General features: G+C 40.7%; 2 protein-coding genes across 3 annotated transcripts; one reads left to right on the top strand and one right to left on the bottom strand.

Moving 5' to 3' along the window:
• On the bottom strand, positions 1-27886 carry LOC120414738 (transmembrane protein 62-like). Its single transcript, XM_039576048.2, has 4 exons — positions 27250-27886; positions 8716-9943; positions 8352-8655; positions 1-809 (listed from the first exon to the last, which is right to left on the bottom strand). Exons 1-4 carry the CDS (start codon positions 27475-27477, stop codon positions 518-520), a joined length of 2052 nt encoding a protein of 683 aa, XP_039431982.1. The 5' UTR covers positions 27478-27886; the 3' UTR covers positions 1-517.
• On the top strand, positions 10716-17469 carry LOC128092848 (uncharacterized). 2 transcript variants are annotated; one of them, XM_052707767.1, is made up of 4 exons: positions 10716-12563; positions 15125-15979; positions 16035-16305; positions 16370-17469. In XM_052707767.1, the coding sequence occupies exons 1-4, from the start codon at positions 11195-11197 to the stop codon at positions 17418-17420; spliced, it is 3546 nt and encodes a 1181-aa protein (XP_052563727.1). In that variant the 5' UTR covers positions 10716-11194; the 3' UTR covers positions 17421-17469. The 2 variants fall into 2 exon arrangements, with proteins under 2 accessions (XP_052563727.1, XP_052563728.1); XM_052707768.1 differs by having other exon boundaries at positions 16035-16512.
• Positions 27887-27943: the final 57 nt, after the last annotated feature.

Genomic DNA, 27943 nt, shown 5'->3' with positions numbered 1-27943 from the left:
TGCATTTAAATGTTACACATTTGGTAGCTTCTATTTCTTCTGTATAAATACAATACAATAATATATATTAAGATTAGAGCACACTTAGCTAGTGCATGCAGAATACTTTTACTCTTTTTGCACACTCTTTTATACCTTGGTTTTCGTTCTGTTTGTAACTTTACACAATATTAGTAATATTTTTTTCACATTTAGACGCAGATTGTTTCGGTGGTTGGGTGGTGAATAGTTCTGGTCACGAGGCTACACTCGGCAAATGCCCGAAAATAAAATAGAATAAAAATAAACAACAAAGAAGTAACAAACTAAAAAACATTCATACAAATACTAGCATCCTTCAGGAAGGTAGAAAGCTTTTTCTTCAGTAATACACAAACACAGCATTTTCAGCAGCAGGTCCATCGTTGTCCTCGGCTTAGCTCAGTCGTTTCGATAAAAAGTAAACGTAAAAAACAAATTGCCTACTTAAAGATATACATCAGGTGCACGTGACTATAGTTTTGAAATAAAGGCCCCTTTACTGGCCAAGCGACGACGCGGGCTTGTGCTCGGGCGGGGGACACCAGACGGCGGCCGCCGAGCAGAGACACTTGTCCGGCAGGTTCTTCGACTGGTACCACAGGAACAGGTTCAGCACGATCGACCACGTGCGCAGCGGGGTGATGATGAAGGCGAGCGTGCCGTACGCGTTCCAGAAGATGAGCGCCAGCAGCAGCTCGACCACCATGATCAGCACGAACGGCAGGTTCTGCCAGGTGGCCGCCAGGAAGTTGAGCTTCTTCTCCGCGGAGGATGGTGGCCGGTAGAATCTGTAGGGGGGTGGAGGGATGTATATCAAAATTATATAGGTCAACTTTCATGGTAAAAATAAGTGTAAACAACTACAGTAGTTGTTCGGTAACTGGGCTGAGAACGTAGCCCAGTCATCGAATGCTGTTCGCTAACTGGGCTGAACGAAAAATAACGAGGGGACTACCGATGCATAAAATTTATTGGATGAAATATAAAAATAAAAGTTACTCAAATTTGTTTACAATGATTACTTTTCATATTTCTTTAATTGTGACTGGAAATTACATAAAAGTTTGAAAAAGGTTTTTTTATTTGTTGACCATGATTTTTGCATCCATTTACCCCTCGGTGATTTCGGTTTGTTTTGGATTTTTGACGTTTGTCTGCTTTTTAACTGGGCTACGGCCCAGTTATCGAGCGCCCAGTTAAAAAGCAGCCCAGTTAAACAACGCCCAGTTACCGAACAACTACTGTACAAGAAAATGTATAATTTTATAAGCTTAAATCGTACAATAAATCCAAAAATGATCTTTGGTAATTGTTGATGAGAAGTATTTTTTCATCAAAGTGTTCGGACAGTAAGTTAAATTAATCCACACTCCACAATAATAAAAAAAATCTTTAAAACTTGCCTTTTTAACCAATTTGAGAGTATGGTTTGACACATTATGTTGAAATGATAAAAATCATGCCGATTTTAAGTTTTTCCTAACAAATAAATTTTCTAAATCAAGTCATACTTCAGTTCAGTTCAGAGCGAATTGGTTAAACTTTTTAGTTTTTCCTTCAAAATCTTACTTCAAGTGTTGATTTTACTTCAAACAACTCAACCCGAGCAGACGGAAATAACTTGCGAATAACATTTTTTGATATTTGGAAATACTAGGCCAATAACATTTTATGTTATTTATAACAAGATTTGTTATTCGTCGTTATGATTTTTTTGTTACACTCAAACCTCGATGGTTTGACACCAACTGTTGTCAAACGAACGGGGTCACTTTTTAGTTTGACACCCTTTTTACACTGAGTTCACACACACTACCAAACGTTTGTTTTGATAGTTTGCGTGAGCGCCGTGTAAAAAGTGACAGTTCGTCACTTTTTAGTTTGACTTTGACCAACCATCGGGGTACAAACTAAAAAAGTGTCAAACGAAAAAGTGGCCAACCACCGGGGGTTGAGTGTATTGGATTGTTATTGTAATAACAGACTTATTGTACGATCAGTTCCTAGCTGGACTCGGTCACTGGAAACGACCGGCGACTCAGTGACCGACGAAATAGGCGGCGGGTCAGATGCGGGCATAAAAATGTCAAAATCTCTTCCCCCTCACTTCGTCTCACCATCCAGCTGCAGCTTTGTTGACAAACAAACGGAGCATGCGGTCGCATGATGGCGGCATCGAGCCAGAATTAGGGGTGATCATGTGATTAAGAATGAAAGTTTTTCAAGAAAATAATATTTTTCCGACCGAATAAAAAAATTGAAGCATGTACAAACAATTATTCCTGATGTCGGAGAAGTGATAACAAAGCAAAATTTTAATCCTTAATTTTTCTATAAATTTAATTTTTTCACTCCAACTGGGAACCCCTAGGTCTATCCACGACCGTTTCCAATGACCGTGAAAAGATGCCAGAAAATCCAGCTACGATTTAGTGGATTTAGCTCGTAGCTGGATTTTCTGGCATCTTCTCACGGTCATTGGAAACGGTCGTGGATAGACCTAGGGGTTCCCAGTTGGAGTGAAAAAAAAAATTGTAGAAAAATTATGGATTAAAATTTTGCTTTTTTATCACTTCTCCGACATCAGGAATAATTGTTTGGACATGCTCCCAATTTTTTTAATCCGTCGGAAAAATATTATTTTTCTTGAAAAAAAAATCATTTTTAATCACATGATCACCCCTAATTCTGGCTCGATGCCGCCATCATGCGACCGCGTGCTCTGTTTGTTTGTCAACAAAGCTGCAGCTGGATGGTGAGACGAAGTGAGGGGGGAAGAGATTTTGACATTTTTATGCCCGCATCTGGCCCGCCGCCTATTTCGTCGGTCACTGAGTCGCCGGTCGTTTCCAGTGACCGAGTCCAGCTAGGTACTGATCGTACAATATAACATTTTTATTAATTCTTCGAACAAATCTTTGTTATTATTTTTTGTTATTTTAATCCGATCATCCCAATAACAGTTAGCGGTATTCTTCCATAACAAAAAATGTTATTCCAAAGTTGTTTTGGCTTTCAACAAACATCATACCAATAACACATTTTGTTATAATAACATAAACTGTTATTTAACCCTAATGCAAAAATGGATTTTTCAAGAAGATTCCATAACACTTTCTGTTATTTTAACAGTATTTGTTATTGAAATGGCATGAATTTAGTTATTACCGTCTGATCGGGAATGTTTTCAAATATATGGACAAGCATTCCTGAAATATTTCAAGTAAAATTTGTTTCTAATTTTTTTTTTTTTTAGAACTGACCAAACATTCAAAATTACGGCCTTTTGAAATGTTAGTCTTGATTTAACCAACAGTAACTGGTGCTGAGATATCGACATTAGAAAATGGCGGGTTGTTTGGGTGAGACTGAGAAAACTTCAATTTTCCTGTTTCTTTTTTTTTAAGCCGCTGTATCTCAGCAACCAGAGGTCCAATGTCTCTTAGACTATTTTACAGCAAATTTTCTGAACCTTTCAAAAAAAATATTTCTAGGGCTGGATAATCATGGACACTATTCTCAAACATAAAAAAAAAAACGATTTTTTGGACAAAATTTGATTTCGAATGGCTATATAGTCTAGACTCGATTATCCGAAAACCTTGGCAAAATTTCACTTCGGATAATCAGAACATCGAATAATCGAATCACGAAAAAAAAGTTTTTCCGTTGTCTTATTTTTGATTGATGAACTCTAAAGTGATTTAGAATTTTTATATCCAAGATGACGACCAAAATGGCGATGATGAAATATTGAAAGAATGCATTTTTTTTTTTTAATTTTGCGGGCAATCAACCATTTAAATTTGACTAAAATGGTTGAGCAAAACACAAATCTGATGTTTAAAATAAGAAAATTAAAAAACACGAAAAAAAATGTTCGTGATTCGATTATCCGACGTTCCAAACAAACCTTCGGATAATCGAGTCTGACCTGTATTTTGAAACGGTTGTTAAGTACTTTTCGATTGCAAATTACATAAAAAATTAGGTCAAAAAAAATTAAGTACAGGATTTAATTTCATACTCCAAAATGACCTAAAAGATGCGGGATTTTGTCCCCCAAAACATATAAAAAAATGTTTTTTGTGAAAAAAATAAATAAAAAATCACCAAATAATTTTTAGTTCTCATCAATACCACAACTTTGCCGAAGACACCAATCAATCAAAACAAGAACCTTAAAAAGTTACATATTTCCGAATAGGGAAGGCCCCCACAAAGTTTGAGCCAAATAAAAAAAAATCAAAAAGATAAAAATGTTCGAAACCGAGTTAATTACCGATTTCGCAGAGAATTGCCCTATTATTTTTGATGGGGTTGTCAGATCTTCAAATTTTTGGGCTCTTTAGAAAGACCTTTTAGATACCTTTCTAAAAATGTGTAACACGGAAGCTTTCCGTACATAACCTCCTTCAATATTTTTTAGAATAACTTTTGAAGTACTTAGCTGAACTTTATATAATTTTCAATGGCGACTTATGGGACCACAAGACGGATCGAATGAGACCAGAATAAAAATTGGTTCAGCCAGTGCAGAGATAATGGAGTGCAAATTCGAGCCAAACATTTCATTAGGGCAAAAAACCAAAACATTAACATTTGGGATTATTCCACTATTCCATTCTTTAGTACATTCCTACATGCCCTCCAAGAATCAGATTGATAGCAAGAATTTTCTATTGAAAAAATCAAAAACACAAAAGAGCACATAACAATGTTCACTTCAAACCAGATAAAAGTTCAATAGAGTTATCTAAGGCCGAGCTCACGCACACTAGCACACCATTTGTTTTGCTGGGCGGTACAAAATTTAACCTCAATCTTTTTCGTGTACGTACACGCAATACATGCGCACGTAGATAACTCTATTGTGTCTTTTCTTTTTCGTTAGATTTTCATGGTTAAGGAACTTTCTATGTTATAAAGTGAACTTTCCATACATTCTTAACACTAAATCACTTTAAATCAAAGTTTGGTTTACGTTTCACCAAGGATTTCTGCAGAATAAAACTTCGTCGAAATACAATATTTAATACGGCCCCGCGGCTGCTGTTCAGTACACTTTTGCAGATTTTTTATGTTTCACATACCTTATCTACACCATTCGATCACAAAATTTCCGCTGAATTCTTCATTATTGCTAACTAAACAAAAAGACCCATAAACATAATCAAAAACAACAATCAGATGACAGCGCTTTAGTGCTTTTTCAGTTCTCTTCGAAATTGCATTTAGAAAGGGCCCGTTATGAACAACAGTTGGAAAGTTAAAAGGGCCCAATAACGATTTTTTTTAAAAATTATGAGTTTTATTGCGAAAATCATTATAAATTAAAAACTAACTTAATCCACCTATGTGGTTGATGCCTTCCTCACTTTTTACCAAAAATGGGTATATGAGTGATTTCATCATTTTTTTAGATCCAGAAAAAAAGAACACAATGTATAACTTATGTGGTCATAACTCGAGACAGGGTTGCCAGATCTTCAATGTTTTGGACTCTTTGGAAAGGCCTTTCAATTACCTAACCAACGATGGGTCGGATGATGGATTCGGACTTAGTTTACATACATTTAAGTAAGATCCGGCTTCAAAAAAGTACATAATTATCACTTAAGTGGTTATAACTCGAGACAGGGTTCCCAGATCTTCAATGTCTTGGACTCATTGGAAAGCCCTTTCAATTGCCTAACCAACGATGGGTCGGATGAAGGATCCGGACATTGTTTACATACATTTAAGTAAGATCCGGCTTCAAAAAAGTACATAAATATCACTTAAGTGGTCAGAACTCGAGACAGGGTTGCCAGATCTTCAATGTTTTGGACTCATTGGAAAGGCCTTTCAATTACCTAACCAACGATGGGTCGGATGATGGATCCGGACATAGTTTACATACATTTAAGTAAGATCCGGCTTCAAAAAAGTACATAAATATCACTTAAGTGGTTCTAACTCGAGACAGGGTTGCCAGATCTTCAATGTTTTGGACTCGTTGGAAAAGTCTCTCAATTACCTAACCAACGATGGGTCGGATGATGGATCCGGACATTGTTTACATACATTTAAGTGAGATCCGGCTACAAAAAAAGTACATAAATATCATTTAAGTGGTCAGAACTCGAGACAGGGTTGCCAGATCTTCAATGTTTTAGATTCGTTGGAAAGGTCTCTTGATTACCTAACCAACGATGGGTCGGATGAAGGATCCGGACATTGTTTACATACATTTAAATGAGATCCGACTACAAAAAAGTACATAAAAATCACTTAAGTGGTTATAACTCGAGACAGGGTTGCCAGATTACCAATGTTTTGGACTCTTTGGAAAGGTTTTTCAATTACCTAACTAACGATGAATAACATGATGATGTTTGGTTCAGTTTACTGCCATTTATTCAACATCCAAAAAAAATGCGAAAACACATTTTTATACATAACTTTTGAACTACTTATCGAAACTTCAAACAATTCAATAGCACCGTATGGGACCCTAAACCAAGTCGAATGCGACTGGTTTGGTCAAAATCGGTTCAGCCAGTGCTGAGAAAACTGAGTGACATTATTGGTCACATACACACACACATACACACACACATACACACACACATACACACACACATACACACACACATACACACAGACATTTGTTCAGTTTTCGATTCTGAGTCGATATGTATACATCAAGGTGGGTTTTCGAGCTTTAAATAAAAAGTTCAATTTTAGAGCAGGATTATAGCCTTACCTCAGTGAGGAAGGCAAAAGCCTTAAAGCAGAGTTGAGGATAATGATGTGTTTTATCGTGTCATCCGTTTAAATTACCTCCAGTCTAGCTTTCTTTTTTCTTAGAAATTAAAACAAGTTGGCCACTTTTTGCCATCGATTTTCTCGAATCGCAGTTTTTGGTTTTGAGCCCTAATGAAATGTTTGGCACGAATTGTTTGATCAACAACACAGACATTTGCTCTGAATTTGATTCCGAGTTGTTCAGTAAGACGAGGAAGGCAAAATCTGACCTTGTCATTAACTACTTGATTTCCGATCATGAGTATGGAGCAGCAAGAGACTGTGAATGCTGCAGGAATTGTAAGCAACTTGTGTCGCGTTATGACTGTCTGCTTCATAAATAATGGCAAACAAGCACCTACCACAACGTTATAAACAGGAGTTCTCTATGAGTTACCGGTGATTTTATGAAATTACTCCAATCCTTTGTTAGTAGCGGCGTCACTTGGTCCAATATGTAGTGGAAAGTAGTAATTTGGCAGGATCCACTTGCAACTGGAAATATAGGTGGTGGAACTGCTTATGTTGCTTGCGTTCCCAGTTTATTGGGTGAACTCCGAACCGTTTTTTCAGATTCGATCAAAACATTCTTCACCGCATCCGATGCAAAAACTCTCCGTCAGAATCCATCCTGGACTTGCTTAAAACTGAACTTAATACAAACGCGTTTAGTTTTTTCAGTCTTGTAGCATCCACTCTGAAGGATAACTTTTGAAGACCTTAAGTCTGCTGTTTCAAAGGCCGTGAAGATTGCAAGCGACGGACTCTACAACTACTCTACAACAGACAAATTGTCTTCAGTAAAAGCCAATACGTGGTTGGTTATCGTGACACTGTTCATTGTAAGCAGCTGACCTATTGCTACCTGTTGTCAAAAAAACACCAGAAGTTGGTCGAAGCTGATGATTGCGATTTAATGAATATTTTGATCTGGCAGAAGTTACCGGAATCGACTCACAACGTAAGAAGACGTTAGAGGTCACTCTAAAGGCTATTGTTCCGTTTTGTGTTCTGGAAATATTCTGGTAATTCTGATATGTGTGGTTCATGTAAGAATTTAAATATTTCCAATAAAGTGTAAAATCTCCGAAAGAATTGTGTAACGCCCTATGGAATAACCCCCGAGAAGACAGGTATTCTCTATAAATTAAAACAGTTGAATAACATGTATGAACACGTATCAGCCATAACGTAAATGCCCGTGTGGTACAGCTACAATGTTGGGTTAAGTTTAGTCAAAGCTTTTCGATCAAAAGCTAAACACTTCTTTCCGCACAAAAATTCTGCCAAAATGGTAGGGTTGTGTTTCCTTTGAAGTCCGTAGACAAACAAGCTATCAATTATGCGTAGAATTTTAGCATTATGTAACGAAGACTGTAGCGCCTTGTAAAGCGTCTGTTAAACATGTGCGTCTTTCAATTGAATACATAATTCAGAGTTCTTTACATTAAACTATTGCATGGGTTTGCTTTGGAGTGGGGAAGGGATTACTTAAAAATTTCTTAAGTTACGTCCGCACTTGAAGTGCCATTCCAACTCACCTCTTTACAACGTTGTTCGCATAAATCACAATCAGCGGCAGCTGGCAGAACATCAGCTGGAAAAAGCCGTAAAAGTACGTCAACGTGCCGGGCAGGAACGACCCGTTCACGAAGATGCCCCACACAAACACGATGCCGAGATGACCGTCGATGACCTCCCCAAAGGACCACGGACCACACGTCAGGTAGAGGCAGTACCCGACGATGGGGAAGATGAGCCGATCCACCGTGGACAGGATCCACATTTTACGAATCCAGCCGCGGCAGCAGTAGCTTCGGATGCGGGGTCGCGTCACGGCGCCGTCTGGAATAAAATCAATCAGCTGTTAGAAGCAATATTTTATGGGACGCGAAGTCATCTTACTTCTGACAAGCGTGTGCCAAATCCGGAACACGCACAGCGGCAGCAGACACGCAATCAGCGCCACGCTGAAGAATCCCTGGAAGATCTTGTTGGTGTCGTACATCAGGACGAACCGCGCCAACAGGCTGAACTTTTTCCGCGATCCGTCCAGCGTAAACTCGTGCTCCACCACCCGGTACCGCCCATCTTCGTCCCGGATAAACACCGACAGCTTGTGCACTCCGTACGAGAACTTCCTGGGCTCCCAGCGCACCACAAACAGCTCGTTGCTCACGCGGCGACAGTCCACCCACTCTTCCCGATCCACTTTCACCTGACACTCGCTGATCTTGGCCGGGGAAAACGCCAACAGCCGGATGTGGCTCGAGTCGAGCTGCGCGTGCGGATCCTCCTTGCCGGGAATGTTGAACAAGGCATTTTTCGGATTCGTCACCAGCACCACCGGCCACTGATTGTGCTGCAGGTCCACGAACGAAAACTGCCCGTGGTCGAACGCTGCCAACCGGTACATCCGATTCTTCATCCAATCGCCCAACTCAAGCTCCAGGAAGCCCTCGTTCTGCATTGTGTACATCTGCGGAACCGCTCCGCCCAGCTTGTGAAAGTGCCCACACAAGTACGCGTACCCTTCCTGGTACTTCCCGATCAAGTTCCGGATCCCGCTCGTGCCCAGCCCCGGCGTCAAAATGCACGACGTCGGATAGTGACCAAACCAAACCGTGTAATTCGTGTTCATCGCCCGCGACTGCTCGGCCAAATTGATTATGTGCTGCGTTTCGTTCATCGAAAGCATCCCCACAAAGTTGAACGGCCGCTTCGGCCCCGGATCCAAACACGCGTCAACCGCAATAAAACTGTACCGATCCCCGTCCTTCGTCACCTCCTGGTGCAGATACGACCGCGGATGGATCTTCCCCTGGACCGAGTAGTTCGTAAACAGATCCTGCTTGGCCTGCAGCGCCGGAACGTTAAAGTTATCGTGGTTCCCGCGAATGTCCAGCCACGTGGTCTTGTTCAGCACGTTCGTCTCGCGCAAAACTTCCCGGTACCAGCGCCACTCCTGCTCGTGCTGTTGCGACCCCAGGAAGTTGGACGTTTTGGCGTCCGTAAGGTCACCCGAGGCGAGCACCACCGACGGCCGGATGATGTCCACGGTGCGGTTGCAAAAGTCGATCAGATGGGGGATGCGGGTCGGGTCCAGGTACAGACTGATGTGGATGTCGGAGATCTGGAAGGGGAGAATCATTAGTAGTGAATGGTTTTAGCACGGACAGCAACCAACCAAGGGGCAGGAAACTCTAAGTATTTAACTAAGTATAATAATAAGTATACTTAAATTATATAAGTATACTTATTTTTTCCCACCCTTCTTTAACCACCTTGCGTTATTTTGAGCATCTCCTCATAAACGTGTAGCTGTCAAATAAAATCTGCCATTTCTTCTAACCTGCCAGCGAGTGTGAAAAGTGTTCCGAGCTGAATGGTCGTTCCGGAATCGGAATGTCACCGGAGGATTCCGTAAGCGAAAAATGAACGACGCCAATGAATCGGTAAGTAAGGAATACAAACGAAATAACTAAGAACTGAAAACATTACGTTTATCGTAGATAACCCGCCAAGATTATTTTTGGAACGAAATCATCCAAGAGGTCGGTGAAGTACAACAGCACCTGAAAAATCACTTAAATTATCAAAAAATCGCAGCAAGTGTTTTGATCACCAAACTTGATGATGCTGATGTTATTGATTCTCTCGAAGGAATCATCAACAGCCAGCGGAATGCGATATGCCAGCATGCTGGAGCACTCGGGCTGAATCATCGGGATTTTTTCCCCAATGGAAATAATCCATTTGCCTTTTCGGCACTTGACCGCCTCATGCTGAGTGAACTTGCTAAAACCGTCCAAACTAACGGATTGAAAAAATTCCTTCCACCAACGAAACTCCAGTCAAGGCAGGGCACACGAACGGGCCAACCAGCAGCACCAGATTATCGGAAGGAGAAAAACGACCTTAGAAAACGGCTACAAGCTCGATATGAAACGCGGTAGGTTTTATACTGTTCAATAATAATTTTAATAATCACGATTTCCTTCTTTACAGCGCGGCTGATTTCGCCAAAACTCCGATCCAGGTACAAAGGGAAGCTGGAGGAGTTCTTACGGCGTTCGTGCAGTGCTTCATTTGCGACCAGAAAAGCTACAAAACCAAACGCATCGGTAATGAGTCTTGGCAGCTGTCTAATTTAACCAAACACTTCGATCTACATTTTGGTAAATCGGGCCAACCTCGAAAAAAGCGGGTAAAAATCGACCGAGCACAGCCTCACTCCTTCACTTCCTCGTACGAGGACCCCCTGGAAGATTCTGGCACAAGCTTGGACGGCATACAGGACCAGGAACCCGTAGAACCACAACACCACGCCACCAGAGTGATAATCAATTCCATTGAGACCTTGGAAGATCTTCGCGCGGCCCCGATGTTAATTGATTCCGATGAGACCGTGCAGGAAGACCAGCGTACCACCTGGATGTCGATCAATTCCGTGGGAGATTACAGTGCGGCCTGGCTGTGCGATTCCGTGGAAAATCGAAGCACGGGCCGGTTGCGCGATTCCGTGGAGCGCGCGGAATTGCAGCCACAATTTCTCGATGATTACGAACAAGACGGTGACGACGAAGGAAGCAAGGTTGGTAGCACTCGCGATGATGGGGAGACTTACGGCGATGGACGGGTGCACCATTCCGTGGCGTTGGCCGCGAGAACAAACGCTGGCCGGTTGCGCGATTCCGTGGCGCTGGCTGCGATACCGAACGCTGTCCAGATGCGCGATTCCGTGGCGCTGGCTGCGATACCGAACGCTGGCCGGATGCGCGATTCCGTGGAGCACGCGGAAGAGCAGCAACGATTTCTCGATGATTACGAACAAGGCGATGACGACGAAGGAAGCAAGGTTGGTAGCACTCGCAATGACCGGGAAGATTACGGCGATGGACGGGTGCACCATTCCGTGGCGTTGGCCGCGAGAACAAACGCTGGCCGGTTGCGCGATTCCGTGGCGCTGGCTGCGATACCGAACGCTGTCCAGATGCGCGATTCCGTGGCGCTGACCACGATACCGAACGCTGGCCGGAAGCGCGATTCCGTGGAGCCGGCAGAAGTGCAGCAACAATTTCTCGATGATTACGAACAAGGCGATGACGACGAAGGAAGCAAGGATGGTTGCACTCGCGATGATGGGGAGACTTACGGCGATGGACGGGTGCACAATTCCGTGGCGTTGGCCGCGAGAACAAACGCTGGCCGGTTGCGCGATTCCGTGGCGCTGGCTGCGATACCGAATGCTGTTCAGATGCGCGATTCCGTGGCGTTGGCCGCGATACCGAACGCTGGCCGGAAGCGCGATTCCGTGGAGCCGGCGGAAGTGCAGCAACAATTTCTCGATGATTACGAACAAGGCGATGACGACGAAGGAAGCAAGGATGGTTGCACTCGCAATTATGGGAAAAATTACAGCGATGGAGGGGTGCACAATTCCGTGGCGCTGTCCGCGAGAACGAACGCTGGCCGGATGCGCGATTCCGTGGCGCTGGCCGCGATACCGAACGGTAGCCAGTTGCGCGATTCCATGGAGCCGTTGGAAGAGCAGCAACGATTTCTCGATAATTCCGATCAAGACGGCGACGAAGAAAGCGAGGTTGATAGCAATTGCGATGCCGTTGAGCACCTTTGCAAGGTTTGGGAAGTACACCAAGATGATACCGGTGCTGGAACATCGGCGACCTCCAACGAATATGATCACCTGAACGCATCGCAAGAAGAGCCGGCCGGAGCAAACGACGAGCTTTGTGAGTAAATTCAAACAATTAAAGTTCATTTAATAATTAAAATTATTGGTTCATCTACACACTCATCCAAAAACAGCCGAACTTTGTAAACATTTCGAGCCAAACATTTTATTAGGGCACAAAACCAAAAACCGCGATTCGAGAAAATCACTTGCAAAAAGTGGACAACTAGTTTCAATTCCTATTTAAAAAAGAAGCTTGAATGTTGGTATTTTTACTGATGATACATCATTTTTGTTAATTTCGCAATAAAACCCATAATTAAAAAAAAAATCTCGTTATTAGGCCCTTTTAACTTTGCAACTGTTGTTCATAATGGGCCCTTTTTAAATGCATTTACGAAGAGAGTTAGTAGTAGTTTGTAACATAGTTTGTTTTCTGTGAGTTCTAACATGGTTTCTTACATGACTAGTTTTTTTAAAATATGAAAATAATACTGGTTTCTTAATTTATTCCAAATTTCTGTGCCTTCTGTGTTTATGTATTCGTTAAAAGTAAGTATGCAGATCAGAAGGAACGCGGTCAAGAAATCAAGCAAAACAATGTGAATGGGCCAAAACCGAAGTGTAAAAAAGAGTCTGTTCTGCTCATTCCTAGTGTAAACATCCACTGACGTAAGCAGGACAAACTGTTTGTTTACACTTCGGCTTTGGCCTATTTACGTTGTTTTTCTTGAAATGTTGCATGTTCTTTTCGTGACCCCCAAGAAAAGTTGACAGTTCGGTATGAGCGCGTTTGACGTTTATAAATATTCAAAAGTCAAAACTAAATACAGTAGTTGTTCGATAACTGGGCTGAGAACGCAGCCCAGTCACCGAATGCTGCTCGCTAATTGGGCTGGACGAAAAATTACGAGGGGACCACCGATGCATAGTACTTTGCTGATGAAATATAAAAATAATAGTTTCTCAAATTTATTAACAATGCTTACTTTTGAGATTTCTTTAATTGTGCATTGAAATCAAATAAAAGTTTGAAAAAAGTTTTTTTATTTATTGAACATGATTTTGCATCAATTAACCCCTCGGTCATTTCGGTTTGTTTTGGTTTTTTGACGTTTGTCTGCTTTTTAACTGGGCTACGGCCCAGTTATCGAGCGCCCAGTTCAAATGCAGCCCAGTTAAACAACGCCCAGTTACCGAACAACTACTGTAGATTGAAAATGTTTATTCAAAAATATTTAACAACAATTATTATTTATAATTAAAATAAAGAAATCAATAATTGAACATTTTTTTAAAAAAACAGAAATGAGTAATTTTTTAATTCTAAAACTAGAAAAACAAAAATTGAAAAAAACATTAAATTAGGAAATTAGAAAATCAGGGAATTAAAGAATTAGGAAATTAGGACATCTGGAAATATGGAAGCTATGAAATTATGAAATAATTGAATTATGAAAAATGGAATAAGGAAATTAAGAAATAAGAAAATTTGGGAATTAAGGAATTAGGAAATTTAGAAATTATGATACTAGCAAATTAGTAAAATAAAGAAAATAATAAAATAAGAAAATTTGGTTTTAAATATGCTAGGAAATAAGGAAGTAAGGAAGTTCGGAAGTAAGGAAATCAGGAAATTAGGAAGTTAGGAAATTAGGAAATTAGTAAATTATGAAATTAGGAAATAAGAAAATTATGATATTCGGAAACTAAGAAATTAGGAAACTAGGAATTTTGGAAATTCGGAAATTGTAAAATAAGGCTGGTAAAAAAAAAGCAAAGCAATCCACTTTAACGACCCCCGGGTCTTTTGTGGTCTCTGTTGCAAGTTTCTGCTCATTTCTAGGCGTCCGAAGGTTATGTGTGGTGAGTCACACAAAACCTCTTTTACGCTAATGGACCGACGTTTTACTTCCCCATCCGATAGAAGGCGTGGTCAGGCAAATCTCGTCTCGAAAAATGCCACCGGGTCCGTCTGGGATTGAACCCAGGCCATACTGGGGTTAGGAGGCTACCACGCTAACCCGGCTGGTATAAATGTCTAAATTTGTTTTTCTTGAATTCTTAAATTCTTAAATTCTTAAATTCTTAAATTCTTAAACTCTTAAATTCCTAAATTCTTAAATTCTTAAATTCTTAAATTCTTAAATTCTTAAATTCTTAAATTCTTAAATTCTTAAATTCTTAAATTCTTAAATTCTTAAATTCTTAAATTCTTAAATTCTTAAATTCTTAAATTCTTAAATTCTTAAATTCTTAAATTCTTAAATTCTTAAATTCTTAAATTCTTAAATTCTTAAATTCTTAAATTCTTAAATTCTTAAATTCTTTAAATTCGTTTATTCGTTTATTTATTTTTATTCTCTTTTTTTCTTTATTTTTTATGTATAATTTGTTTAATTGATTCTTTTGTTATTTTTATTTCTTTTATTCATTATTGATTTAACTTATTATAATTTAATTTTAATTTTTTGTGGTTTGGTTGAGCGTTTTAGCAGAATGCATTACTTTGTATTAATTTTTTGCTATTTAAATATTTATTATTATTAAACATAAGTCCTTAACCTGTTTTTTTGTTTTTTTTATTTATAAATAATGGTTTTGTTTCCTTTTGTTTAGCTGAACGCGTTTTCGAACTTTTGCAAGATGCGCCGATACTCAAAGTAATGGTAAAAATGCACTTGCGCAACAAGGATGTTAAACGAAACGGAAGACGGTTTACGGAACTCGAGAAAGACATTTGCGCATACCAGTTTTTGAACTCCGGCAAAGGACATTACACCTTTTGGGGGCGTAATATGATCAACATTTCGCCAAAAACCCTTAAAAGCCATATCAAGGCCAACACTCTGGACATCTCCGAAGGCATCATCAACGTAGCTGGTCTTAAAGAATATCTTATTAAGAACAACTTTCCATTGGCCGTATTGTTATGTGAAGATGGGACCCGGATAACACCAGCTGTACAGTATGAACATCGAACAGACAGTCTCAGAGGACTTGTTGCACCACTCGACGAATGTACCGGTTTGCCGCTTCAGAATATTTTTATTGCAAGTTCGCCTGCTAAAATGGCTAATGACATTGATACCCACCGAGTCGCAAACTATGCTTACGTCCAATTGGCCGTCCCCCTGTGTAGAGAAGCTGCCCCGTTTGTACTCTTTCATATGTGCACAGATAACAGGTTCACCACCGAAGACGTCCTGAACAGATGGAGACTACAAGAAGATCTATTGTCCCAAGAGAACATTCGAGTAATTGGTAATGCTGCTGATGGAGACGGTCGCGTGTTAAAAGCTCAAAAATTACGAGCCAGATTTAACCGAGAAGGATCTCCATACTGGGGAAAATGGTACATTGTGATTGATGATTTGGAACAAACGAACATTGACTTTCAAGATAAAACGCATATCCTTAACAAACTGAAGAATCGCTTGGCCCACAATGGAAAACAGCTGGATTTGAAAATCGGTAATATTGAAAGTATTGAGAATGATTTATTTTATTTATAATTTTCAATTTATAGGTGATTTTGATATTACAACTGAACACCTCAAGGCACTCGTAAAAACACTCGGCAAAGACAAACTGACCCTGACCATGTCGGACATTGAGACTAAAGATCGTATGAAATTCGGTCCTACTTTGAAATTTATCAGCAACGAGACAATTCAAGGCTTGGAAGACTGTATTCCCGGAAGTGAAGGCACTGTTTTTTACCTCAAAATGATGAGACGACTGTATCGATCATTTATGCACGAGGATCTTACCCCACTGGAACGTGTGTCCGAGATTTGGTTAGTTGATTAAATGTGTCTTTATTTGTTTGATATTCTAAATACATTTTTTTTTTGTTTTTAGGGAGGCCATTTTCATACTTCGTGGCTGGAAGAATTGGTGCACTCAAGAAAATCAGAAGGCAAAGAAGAGCAAGAAGAAAGGCGCAGCAATGAAACGATTCATTACATCCAACGCACATGTGGGCATTGAGCTCAATGCTCATTCACTGATCGCTTTCATCGAATATTGCAAGAAACATGACGTCCCAATTCAGTTTATTGTCAGATTGCTGTCCAGCCAACACTGCGAAGGATTATTTAGATCTCTAAGATCAGAATCGACTACCAATCAAACAGTGGTCAATTTCACTGCGAAGGAGCTAACGAGTAAATTGAAATCTACTCAGTTCAAACTTGATGTCATGTATCGGCACAAGGAAAACTTTGATTTCCCGGCTATGGACAAGATGAACAAAAGGAAAATTGTGGAATCACTCCCGACGTTTGAGCAAATACAATCGGCTATAACAGATGCTCAGGCAGTCGCTCGTGAAGAGCTAGCCAAGGTGGGGATTCCCAACGCAAACCTGGAGCCGACTATATTCAGAACGAATGGAGTTCCTGATACGACCTCAACAGAGCAAACTCCTGAATACGACCTTCTTGAAGCTGACGACGAAGATGACGATGACGACGGAGAAGACTTCGACAAAGAAGACGCTGGTGAGAATGAATCGGCAGAAGCGAAAAACCCAGCTGATGAGGAAGGTTCACTTAGAGAAACAGCAGCAGACAGCGAGCAATCAGAAGTGGACATTGGCGAGATGTACGATGATTTTTTGCCACCTGAATTCGTAGCGGTTGATGATGAATTCAATTCAGAGTTTGATGGAACAATTCATTCAGAAATTTCGGACGAAGTGTACGAATTGGACGAGTTGTTTCCAGATTGCAACGGAACCCTTAACCTGAAAAGCAGCACTTCCGGTTCGCGACACACGTTCAACATCAGGGACAGGAGCGGAAAAGTGAAAATTATTAAAAAACAAACACTGGTTTGGATGATGACCGATGGCCGCTATCATCTTTCTACCGATCGGCTCCGACGATTTCAACAGAAGGAAAAACGTTAAAGTTTTAAGTCTAAACATTATTTGATTGAAATAAATGATATTAACACGACTGTCGAACTCTCGGGGTGGGTTGGGTGGGTGGCTTGGGCTATGCCTATGTTCCTTTAGTACTTTCTCTTTCAAGCAGCAGTTCAAAGGTACGAGTAAAATTTAATGAGCGCAACAATCTTGCCCTCGAGGGGTAAAGCTTCATCGGGGTCGATCTGGCAAAAGCCGCTCTAGCATGTCGGCCGGCTTCTAGAAGGCGCGCACGTTGCCGGACGGACTCAACTCCATGAGGACAAATCATGTGTTCATGCGGTACTTCCGGCCGAACACACAGGTGATGTGAGGCAGTTATCTGAAGAAGAGCTTTTCATGCTTGGCAGCCAAGGTTCGGCCAAACATAAACACTTTACCCATCACGAGGAGGGCCATGGCCGTAGTCAAAAAGTCCGTTTCCGAGCTTAACTTTAAATTTAAATATTTAATATTATAAATATTTAAAAAATGGTTACAAGAGGCACCCAGTCAAATTATGCAAAAGTAAATCTTAAACTTATCTCCAGAATATTCATGCCTACTAGGTTTTTCATTATTTTTTGGGGTTAAAAAACAACCCAAATTAAAAAAAAACACTTGCAGCAATCTTGTGCTGCATGATGACGTACATCATAGCTGGAAGCAGCTGGAGATGTTTGACCAGGCATGCGACGGTATCTTGGTGGGCGCCGTAGCTGAGCAGGTAGAATGTGGACTTTTCGAAGAACCACGTGCTCATGATGCAAACCAGCCCGTGAAGGTAATCCGTTGAGTTGGCCGGGAGTGGCGGCTTCAGGTCGCGAGTTCTAAGTGCGTGAGAAAGTCCGTAAATTTCCTTTTCGCAATGTGCTTGAGATTTGCCAGCGTGTTGAGCACATTCGGTGCCGGTTCGTGCAGCGAGGCGTTGTTTTTATGCGTCCGCTGCTCGTGAGCGAAGTGTTGGAGCTTTTGATCTTGCTGGCCCGCGCGATCGCCTCCGGAGGTTGCGCCTGGCCCGTTGACTCGAGGACACTGATGATTTCCAGCAACAGGGGAGGACTGCGCGGGGGTCGCTTGAGGGGGATCGCCGTCCGATAGCTGGCCAGTTTGGTTTCCGGAGATTCGATGCTGTTCAGGATCGTGCTGTTGTCCGCGTCGGTTGACATCCGCTGCAGGCAGTGGGAGAACTTTTCCCGTGCCGTTTCGCAGCATCCCGCTCGGTTTTTCCCTGGCGGCCATAGCTCCGCTGGTGGTGAAACCGTACTTTGTCGAGGGACCACTTTTCCGAGCGGACCAGGGCGTCACGTAGCTTGCGCAAGTTGGCACTGCTCGTAGATTCTTGCAGAGCTTCGCAGTCGTTCTTCACCATCGAAAGGATGATCTCCGCGTGCTCCTTGATCTTGTCCGCTTCGGCTAAGTCGAGACCGCGGACTATGGCCGCCAATGTGAGGTTGAGCAACATCCTTGCAACAAGTGTGTAGTCGATTTCCGGATTTGGAAAGCCCGGGTGTATTGGTCGCAGTAGATTCTCCAGATTGACGCAGTGATAAGCAATATTGATAATTTTCATTTATGTCTGAAGCTAGACAATGTAAACAATATCAACAACAAGATCAACAAGGCTCACGAGTTGTCAAACCAAGGTTCAGCAAGTGGCGGTGGGAACTTGGAGTTAAATATTCGTAAGTATACTTACAAGTATACTAAAATACCGCCAGTATACTGAAAATTAATAAGTATAATTAGAGTTTCCAGCCCCTTGCAACCAACGGGTTAATATAACATTGTAGTGACACAAACCAAACCACTTATTCATACTATCCTAATGTCATGCTGAGTATGCCATGATTTGGTGACAGAAAGAGGCTGTCGTAGAAAAAATGTATTATTCTTTTCTGGAAGCATCAACCAAAAAGGTTTTAATTTCGAAATACGAAGGAAATGGAAACTGACACTTCAACCAAAATGAAAAAAGCGATTATTTATGCCGCCAATTCCCAAAGATGTATTTTCGGGGCCATTTTTCACCAGCTCAGAGGACTACTCGGTCCAGTTTGCTGCCTTCGACGTCAGATGGATTCGACAGATTTGGGTTTTGTACGCTCAACGACGTCGACAAACAAGGTCCAGGCGGATTACCAGGTTGAAAGTGAGATAGATAACATTTCCCGCCGACGGAGGAGCTCCGGTATCACGCACTCTTCAGTTTTTACGTAGCACTAGATAAACAACTACGAACGATACGGTGATATGACAGCAGGCGAGAAGAAAACAGACGTATCATCGGTTCAGCGAGGAGAACCGGCATTGGATAATATCCCTGTATAAGAACAAACCGGTACTGTGCCTGGATGAAGCAAAGGAACGCTTTGAACGGAAGTTCGAGACGAAGATAAGCCTGGCATCCATCTTCCGAATTCTCCACTGGATACTGGTCGCAATTACTCTTGAAAAGTCCATCGGATCCTGCAGACTTTGGAACCGCTACTAGCTCCAATCGGACTGGAGATAAATGTCGACAGAAGGTGCAGTCCTTATCAGGTATAACATCGACAACACAAGCCCAGACGGAGTCAAACAGTTTGGACAATACCTGCTGAAACTGGTCACAAAGATGCGGTACTTAGGAACGTACGAGGAAAGAGCTGACTAAATCAAAACGGCGATTCGCTACTTTGTAGCTACACGGTCAACAACAAAATATCGGCAGCCCGGATAATATTATGTAACCAGAAGCCCAACGGAAGGGGTGCTAAGATCAGCACTGATTTACAACATTGACCTTCCGAAGAAGAGGAGACGACCGTATCATAACGGCAATCCAGCGCTCTGGGAAAGATATTTGAGTGTGACAAGATTGGCCCTGGGACTGCTGTAAAATGAAGTGCGAAACAAAGAAACTTCTAAGCAGTACGGTGGAATCGAAGTACGAAGAAAGCCGCGAGAGCGATGGCGAAAAGATTCTATCTTCCGATTTTGAAGGCTACAACGAGGCTGGAACCAAAGAGGAAGATCTGCATGGTTTCCGTGATTATATTTTTATTTTATCAATTCTGTGGAATTTTATAGAAAACAAATCTAGACTTTTTTTTAATGTCCAATAAACAAATTAGTTTTTTGTTTTTGCTTTTTGGGTATTTTTTTTAAATCGCCTTGAGTCAGGACACTCAAAAGCAAAAAATAATAATAAAATTTTACAACTATTTAAGCAACAGACTTTTTACGAGTTACATTTTATAGAAAATTGTCCAAGGAATTCAACAGAAATAAAATTTTATCACTTAAATGCCCACTAATATTATATTTTAACGTTTTAAGTATTGAAATTCAATGTTGACCAGTTGCTTATATTTTAACTTAATTTATTTTATCACCATCATGTTTCCCGAACAATTTTACATAATAATCAATGTAGACCTCAAACTAAAATGAACTATTGGCAAGATACAGTGATTTTACTGAAAAAAGTATGAATTTGCGCAGCACTTGGAAGTACATGGTGTACTTTTCAAGAAAAAGGGATGAATCCCGCATAGTTCAGTTTTTATATGTGAGAAACTTATTTCGGATTTAAATTCATAGGATAGAGTTACAAAAATTGTAGTTCATTTGAAATTGTGATATTTTGAAAACGGAGCACTTAATCAAAAAAATTGTTAAGTACCGAGGTGACATTGATAGGATTTCAATTTATTTTTGATTTTTTTTTCAAAATGGTAAGGTTTTTCTCAAGTTTATTATTATTGAAACATGTACTGGCCACAAAACAAGTTTTTTCAATAGTGTTTAAAAAATAGTTACGATAAAAATTCTTATTTTAAATCCCGGGGCGACTTTGATAGACATAGTTTTTCTTGCTAAAACAGATTTAAGGTGTTCAAACTTTATTTTTACGTGAAATGTACCATACCTTAGGTTGCTAATATTGATTACAAGGTAAAGATAAATGTTTATATTTAAGTTAACTAAGTTTATAAAATTTTCAACAAAATACAAATAAATTTTAGGTAAAATTGTTAAAAAGTCAGAATTCTGCCTGTAAATCACTAAAAATTAGCTTTGTTTATAAAATTACCAATTAATATTGGTATTTGAACTGAATTTGAAGCAAAATTCTAAAGTTATCACACGTTATATTAAGTTCGTTTAGCTGAAAATGCCTGTTAATATGGAGATTTTTTTTTTAATTTTGTTTCAAAAACACATAATATTTGCAGGCCAAGGGTGCATGATACTGATGATACTCGTCGGTTGACACACCTAGGCGAGGAACATCCCGGAAGGAGCCCAACTACATCCGTAGTGCTGTTTGGACAAAACAGCATGGCTCTGGTTCCTTGCAAGTGTCCTATTTTCTTACATCCACGTTGGCTTGGTTTAGTCACACGAGGTGGTCACTCCAAATATATTGCATTTATTTCATAAGTTGATCCGTATGTGCATCCATATTCACGTGTATACACGATTCCTCTATGAATTTTATTTCAGTGTTTTTACAGCTGTCATCGCAAACGCGCGCACTGCTGATTGTTTACAAACAAAAAAAATCCGTTCAATTTTGCTGTTCTCCGGCCACATTTTTTGGATTGCAAGGCACGCTATGTTGAATTCCGAGGACTAATCGGGACGGGATACCAAGATCAGTAGAAACTGATCGAGCTGCTGGACGTGGACCCGCAGGAGACGGAAGACACTTCCGGCCGAGTATGACGCGCGCGTCAAAGCGATGGAGGTGGACGAACGGCCCACCGAGCACTACTCGGACATTGGCGGGTTGGACAAGCAAATCCAGGAACTAATTGAGGTCGTCGTGCTGCCGATGACGCACAAGGACATGTTCATGAACCTGGGAATTCATCCACCGAAGGGAGTGCTGTACGGTGTCGGCTGGTACCTGTGTGGTGCAAACAAAGTCGACCTTCCTGAAGCTGGCCGACCCGCAGCTGGTGCAGATGTTCATCGGAGACAGTGCCAAGCTCGTCCGGAACGCGTTTGCACTAGCCAAGGAAAAGTTGCCGGCGATTACTTCCTGCACGCGATTGCACTGCAGACGCATCTAACTGTTCATGTTCATGTTTTAAATTTATTTGACCTTATTTGGTCACCTGGAGTTAAATGAGAGACGAACATTGAAGTTTCTTGGATTTTCTTTTTATTTGTGGTTTCAGCCGTATTTTTTTGTATTGTTAAATATGATGAACAAAAACAACAATCATGGCGTACGGTTGTTATTTGCCGAATTTGTCATTTGTCTGACCATGTGCAGGAGCACCTTCGCTTGAACTCCATCCTCCGCTCCGTTCAAACATTTAGACTTGTAACCTTTGTAACCTCGTGGTCACTTCCAATCCACGGCAGCGACCATGCCGTGACCTTCCGCTTTTCCCCCACGCTTCTCCCCGTTATCCGCCGTCGAACTGTCCGACTCAAAACCCTCACCCCCTTCCCCATTCTCGCTGCCAATGCTGTACGAATCCGACGAATCCGTCACGTCCTCCAGCTTCACCGGCACGGCTGTCGGCGAAAATTCCGCCCGAAATTCAGCCAACTCTTCAACACCGCCCACACAATCCCCGCAAATCTTCGTCACCATGTCCCAGCTGTTGATCTCAACCCCTAAACAATCCCGCACCGTTTGCACCTCATCCGCCACGCTCCCGCCGCCACCCGGAAACAACTCGACCAACGCCGCCCCGCCATCCGCCTTCAAGCAGAACCGTGACACGTCCTCGTCTTCCTTGTCCTCCAGCTCGTTCTCGACGTAACTGTTGCAGTGCAGGTCTCGCGTCCGGAAGGCGTGCTGCGCGTCGACGCGTTCGGCACAGCCGGCGCAAATCCGCACCGTCGGATCGACCTCCGGTGAAATCTGTGAAGGCGGAACGATTAGAAATGAAGCAAAAGATCGGAGGATTACTCACCCCAAGTCCGAGGCAGTCGATGGTCTTGTCGGCAATTTCTGGGTCGGAGAGCAGATCCGCATTGGGCTTCTCGCACAGATTGCTGGTGGATTGCGGGGTAGGTTGTTGCGAGAGATTGCGAGGATCGGTTCCACAAGTGAAAAAAAAAGCTCAAGCTCGAAAAATATTGGAGCGGTGACAGTTTGTAAACGAAGGAAACAAACAAGTGACAGTTCTTAACTGTCATTATCCACACTGAACAAAATGTTCTGCCGAATATCGTGCAGGTAAATATTACTACGGGCGTTCTATAGAGTTCACGCGCGGTGATACGACCGCAACATAATGGTCGCATGACAGCCGCATGACAACCGCAGAACAAATTTTTGGCTGTTGTCAAAGGTTGCCTTGAGTTTTCAGCTGACTTTTTGGAAAATATTCAAAACAAACCATTTTGACAGCCAAATCAACGCAAAATTTCAGTTCAACTTGCTGATTTTTACTCTGCGGTAGTCAGGCGGCAATAATCTCATGTCACTCACAGCGAAGGAGAAACGTGATTTTATCTCGCAATAAGCAATAATATTTACCTATATTTACGATATTTACGGAAGTAAATCCAATGCGCTACGGATCAACCTTCTGCCCAACCCCGTGTTTAGTCATCATGATGACAAGGTGTAACCTAGCTGGTGGCCTGTGGAAACGACTCGTAAACCTTTGACCAGCGAGGGTCAGAGTCGAGACGGCTAAAAGAAAGGGGCGCGTCAATGTGGGAAAGGGAAGTAATTTGTGATTGTAGACGGTATTGTTTTGATTCGCAGTATGTTGAGTCAACTGCTGTGGATGTACCTGAACGTCGCAGAACGGGGTTTCTCTCCTTTCCATTTCCAGCTACCATCTATCTTCTGCTTATTTTGTTTCACTGATTTTCTAAAACGGCTTCTGTTTACTATCCTTCATTTGATTTCGATTTTACTTATTTGATTCTCTTATTTCTCAACGCTTTTCCACTCTATTTTACCAACTGATGCTGCTGTAACAGACTGTCTGCTTTCCCTTAATTTGGCAGCGATGTTAATTTTGTTTATCATGTGCCTTTTCTTTATTTATCTATTTGAATAATTTCTCATCTTCCCTGTAAATTGCCCTCAATACAATCTAAGCTTGTTTGTTACCTCTATTTATTAACTATTGTTAATGTCTGGAGTTTTTTTTTAAAAGGACCAATAAACCAAATTTTCAGTTTTTGCTTTTTGGGTGTTTTTTAATACCCCTGACTCAAGGCGGTTCTAAAAACACCCAAAAAGCAAAAAACTGGAAATTTGGTTTATTGGACCTTTTCAAAAAAAACTCCAGATGTCTTTATCTACTTCATAAATTACTATCTTTCTTTTACTATTGATTCTTTACATAGTATATTTCCTTCACTGTCCATTGTTTTGAAACATCACCTTTTTCTTAAACAAGTGAGGTTCGAGCCCTTACTCAATTTATGGAATGATTAGAGGATTAACACAAATATTACTATTGTACTTTTGAAAAACTTTTCTAAAATGCTTAGGACCAACATATTGTAACAAAACACCGCGACAAAAGAAATAGCAACAGATAAACACGACTCAACAACAGGGAATATTTCAGGAGAAAACAATACACAGTAAATAACAATTAGTTTTTGAATTCAAACTAAAAATATAACAGTTTTTGCTTTAATGAAAGTTGATAGGCACACTATAAATTATTAGGCGCTTATACTTACATCAAACCCTACGTAATGTACCACCCCCGGCCGAGTTAAAATGCGTAACCGGAAAAGAAGGTGTGCATGCCTGGCACGAACACTCAAAGCGTGTTCTAGCGTGTTGCTCGTACTGACTCAGAGCAAGGGTGAGATGTAGGTGTAAGGGCAGTGCGTGTTCGTCGGGAACCTAGTGCATAAGATCGGTCAAGGCCCGTTCTTACACTGAAAATTGCGAATTGCGAAAAACACATAATATTTATTGTTTACAAACCTATTTTACCTTCTCTTAGTGGAAAATTGTCAAAAGAATTGCGGTAAAATTTTAAACCTATCAATTTCACCCCGGTTTACGGTATTTAAAAAAACATAAATCGTCGGCAAAATTTTGGTCTATACTTCTGATTGGCTTAAAAGATCCACACAGCAAGTTTTGGGTTGCCATTTCAGTAAAATAAATAACTGAATGCGATTCAGTAATCATTACAATGCTGAAAATCAGTAACTGCATATCTGACAAACTGAAATGTCACTTCTGACTTATTGTTTAGATGCTGCCGAGTGAAAATCCTCTTTCAAATGTATTGTTTTTCAAATTTTGAATTGTGATTTTTAGAAACAAAGGTAAGAAAAATGTTAATAACAAATGCCTCGTTGCTAACCACCTGTTTTTGAGGTTTGGACGATTGATTAAATAAATGAATTAATAACAGTATTTTCAATGACAAGCAAAATCAAATTTTGATAACTGAAATACCAGCAATGATTGCTGAATATTCAGCAAATGATCTGTCAAACTGCCAAAAAAAAATTACTGCTGAAATTTCAGTTGTTTTGACAACAATTTTACTGAAATTTCAGTAAATCATCTGTCAAAGTGACAAATATCAGTTAACTGAGAATTCAGTCAAATCTAAATTACCGAATCGTTTACTGAAATTTCAGTACATGAAAATTCAGTAAAACTTTACTGAATTTCAGCAAAAAAAAAATGGTGTGCAGAGTTTTGTCTCCTAAAACATATAAAAAATCAAAAATTAATAAATACGGATTTTAGAAAATTTATTTTTTGTGAAAAAAATCCGTGTACTTATTTTCTGAACAGTTCTCGTCAATACATACAACTTTGCCGAAGACACCAAATCAATCCTTGAAAATTTACAGATTTTCGAATCTTTACGTATAATTTTTGTATGAACAGCTGCCAAAATTGTATGGAAATTTGTATGGGTGAACCAATGACACAAAATGGCTCCTTTGGTCATAGGGAAGGCCCCACAAAGTCAAATAAAAAAATACAAAAAATAAAAATGGTCGCAATCAACCGATTTTGTAGAGAATTGCTCAATTACGTTATGCCACACGGGGCGTTATGCTAAATGACATTATGACGATAGGGCATCATAACATGTTTTTCAAGATCCTAAATATGTATTTCTGGGGAATGGGAAAGAAGCCCAACAAATATAAAATTCAAATTTCAAAATTCCAAATCAAAAATTATAAATTCAAAAAGTTTAAAATTTGAGGGTTTTTTTTAATTATAGATTTTACAATAATCTAAAATGTTATGATTTGAACTTAGCATTTTAACTTAGATTCTTAAAATTTAAGTTATCTATCTAAGTCTTAAAAATCTTAAAACAGTTTCAAGAAATTTAAAATTCTAGAAAATTATGAAATTCAAAAATTAGAAAACAAAAATAAACAAAAAAAATCTGACAGTTTTCTGAGTTCCTTATGCCGTTTCCAGTATTTTGCAAAGTTTATTTCAATGAATTACAACTTATTTCAATAGAAATTTGTTGCGTGTTTTGTAGTGTCGTTAATTTAATTCAAGTTCAAAGTCAATATTGAATCCGAATGAATATTGATATAAAGTGAACGTTTTTCACCTCTTTCTAATCTCCAAGTTACGTCTGCCTTTAGCAGGTTAACTCATACAAGTCTTCAATTCGTTCCATAAAGTAAAAAAAGCAAACTTGCAACCAGTTGCGCACCGCCTTCATCTATAAACCGTTACAACCTGATAAACTCTCCTTTCGCTGGCTGCAATTGCAACACAGAATAAAAGATGTGCATTACGAACAAAAAAGAAGAGAAAAAAACGCGCTGGAGAAATGAACACGAAGTCGGTATCAAAACAAAACTAGCTCTCATTAAATTGCATGTCTTCTCCTCCTCCTCTTACCTGCAAAAACCACATCAAATGGCGCGGACTGTCGTCAAGCCTGAACGGTTCTCCGTCCTCCTCGGATTGCTGCTGCTGCTGGAGTCTCTGCTGACCGCGGCTGTACGCCGCATCCAGCCTCTTGCTAATCTTGCTGTCGATTCCAACCAGATTCGCGACGTTCGCCACAAAGATCGAGAAGATCACGATGAACGCAATCAGCGCGATTGCCGCCGTCGTGAAGCGCATTTTGTCGTCGTCCTTTGTCGGGGGGCCGCCGGAATTCTTTTTCGGGCGGGAGACGACCTTCGGCCGCGACGTGCTAATTAAATTTTGGTCACGACGACGTCGTCTGCTGCGTAATGCACGTCTCTTTATTTGTTTACACGCCCCACAAGGAAGAAGTCGCCGCCGATGACCTTACATAATTTTGAAACAAGCTCAACCCGTTCGTTCACGGTCGGATCATCGCCGGAACGGCACTGACTTAACACTTTCTTATCAGTAAACACTGCTGCTGCTGCAAACTCTTTGTGAGGTGTGGAATTTCCCTCCTCTCCGGTTTGCTTTTTTTTCTTGTTTCACTTGCAGTGTTGTATAGAGATGACTCAAGCAGCGGTGGCCACCCTCCTCCCCCAGGGACGATGCAAAACGAACTGCGCGCGACTGGATTGACCACTTATCAGCTGTGTGCTGGTGGGTGGCGATGGGTGAC

Source organism: Culex pipiens, chromosome 2 (assembly GCF_016801865.2).
Source record: "Culex pipiens pallens isolate TS chromosome 2, TS_CPP_V2, whole genome shotgun sequence".
NCBI lineage: Eukaryota > Metazoa > Arthropoda > Insecta > Diptera > Culicidae > Culex > Culex pipiens.
The sequence above is the reverse complement of the archived record's forward strand: the minus strand, read 5'-3'. Positions and strand labels throughout refer to the sequence as shown.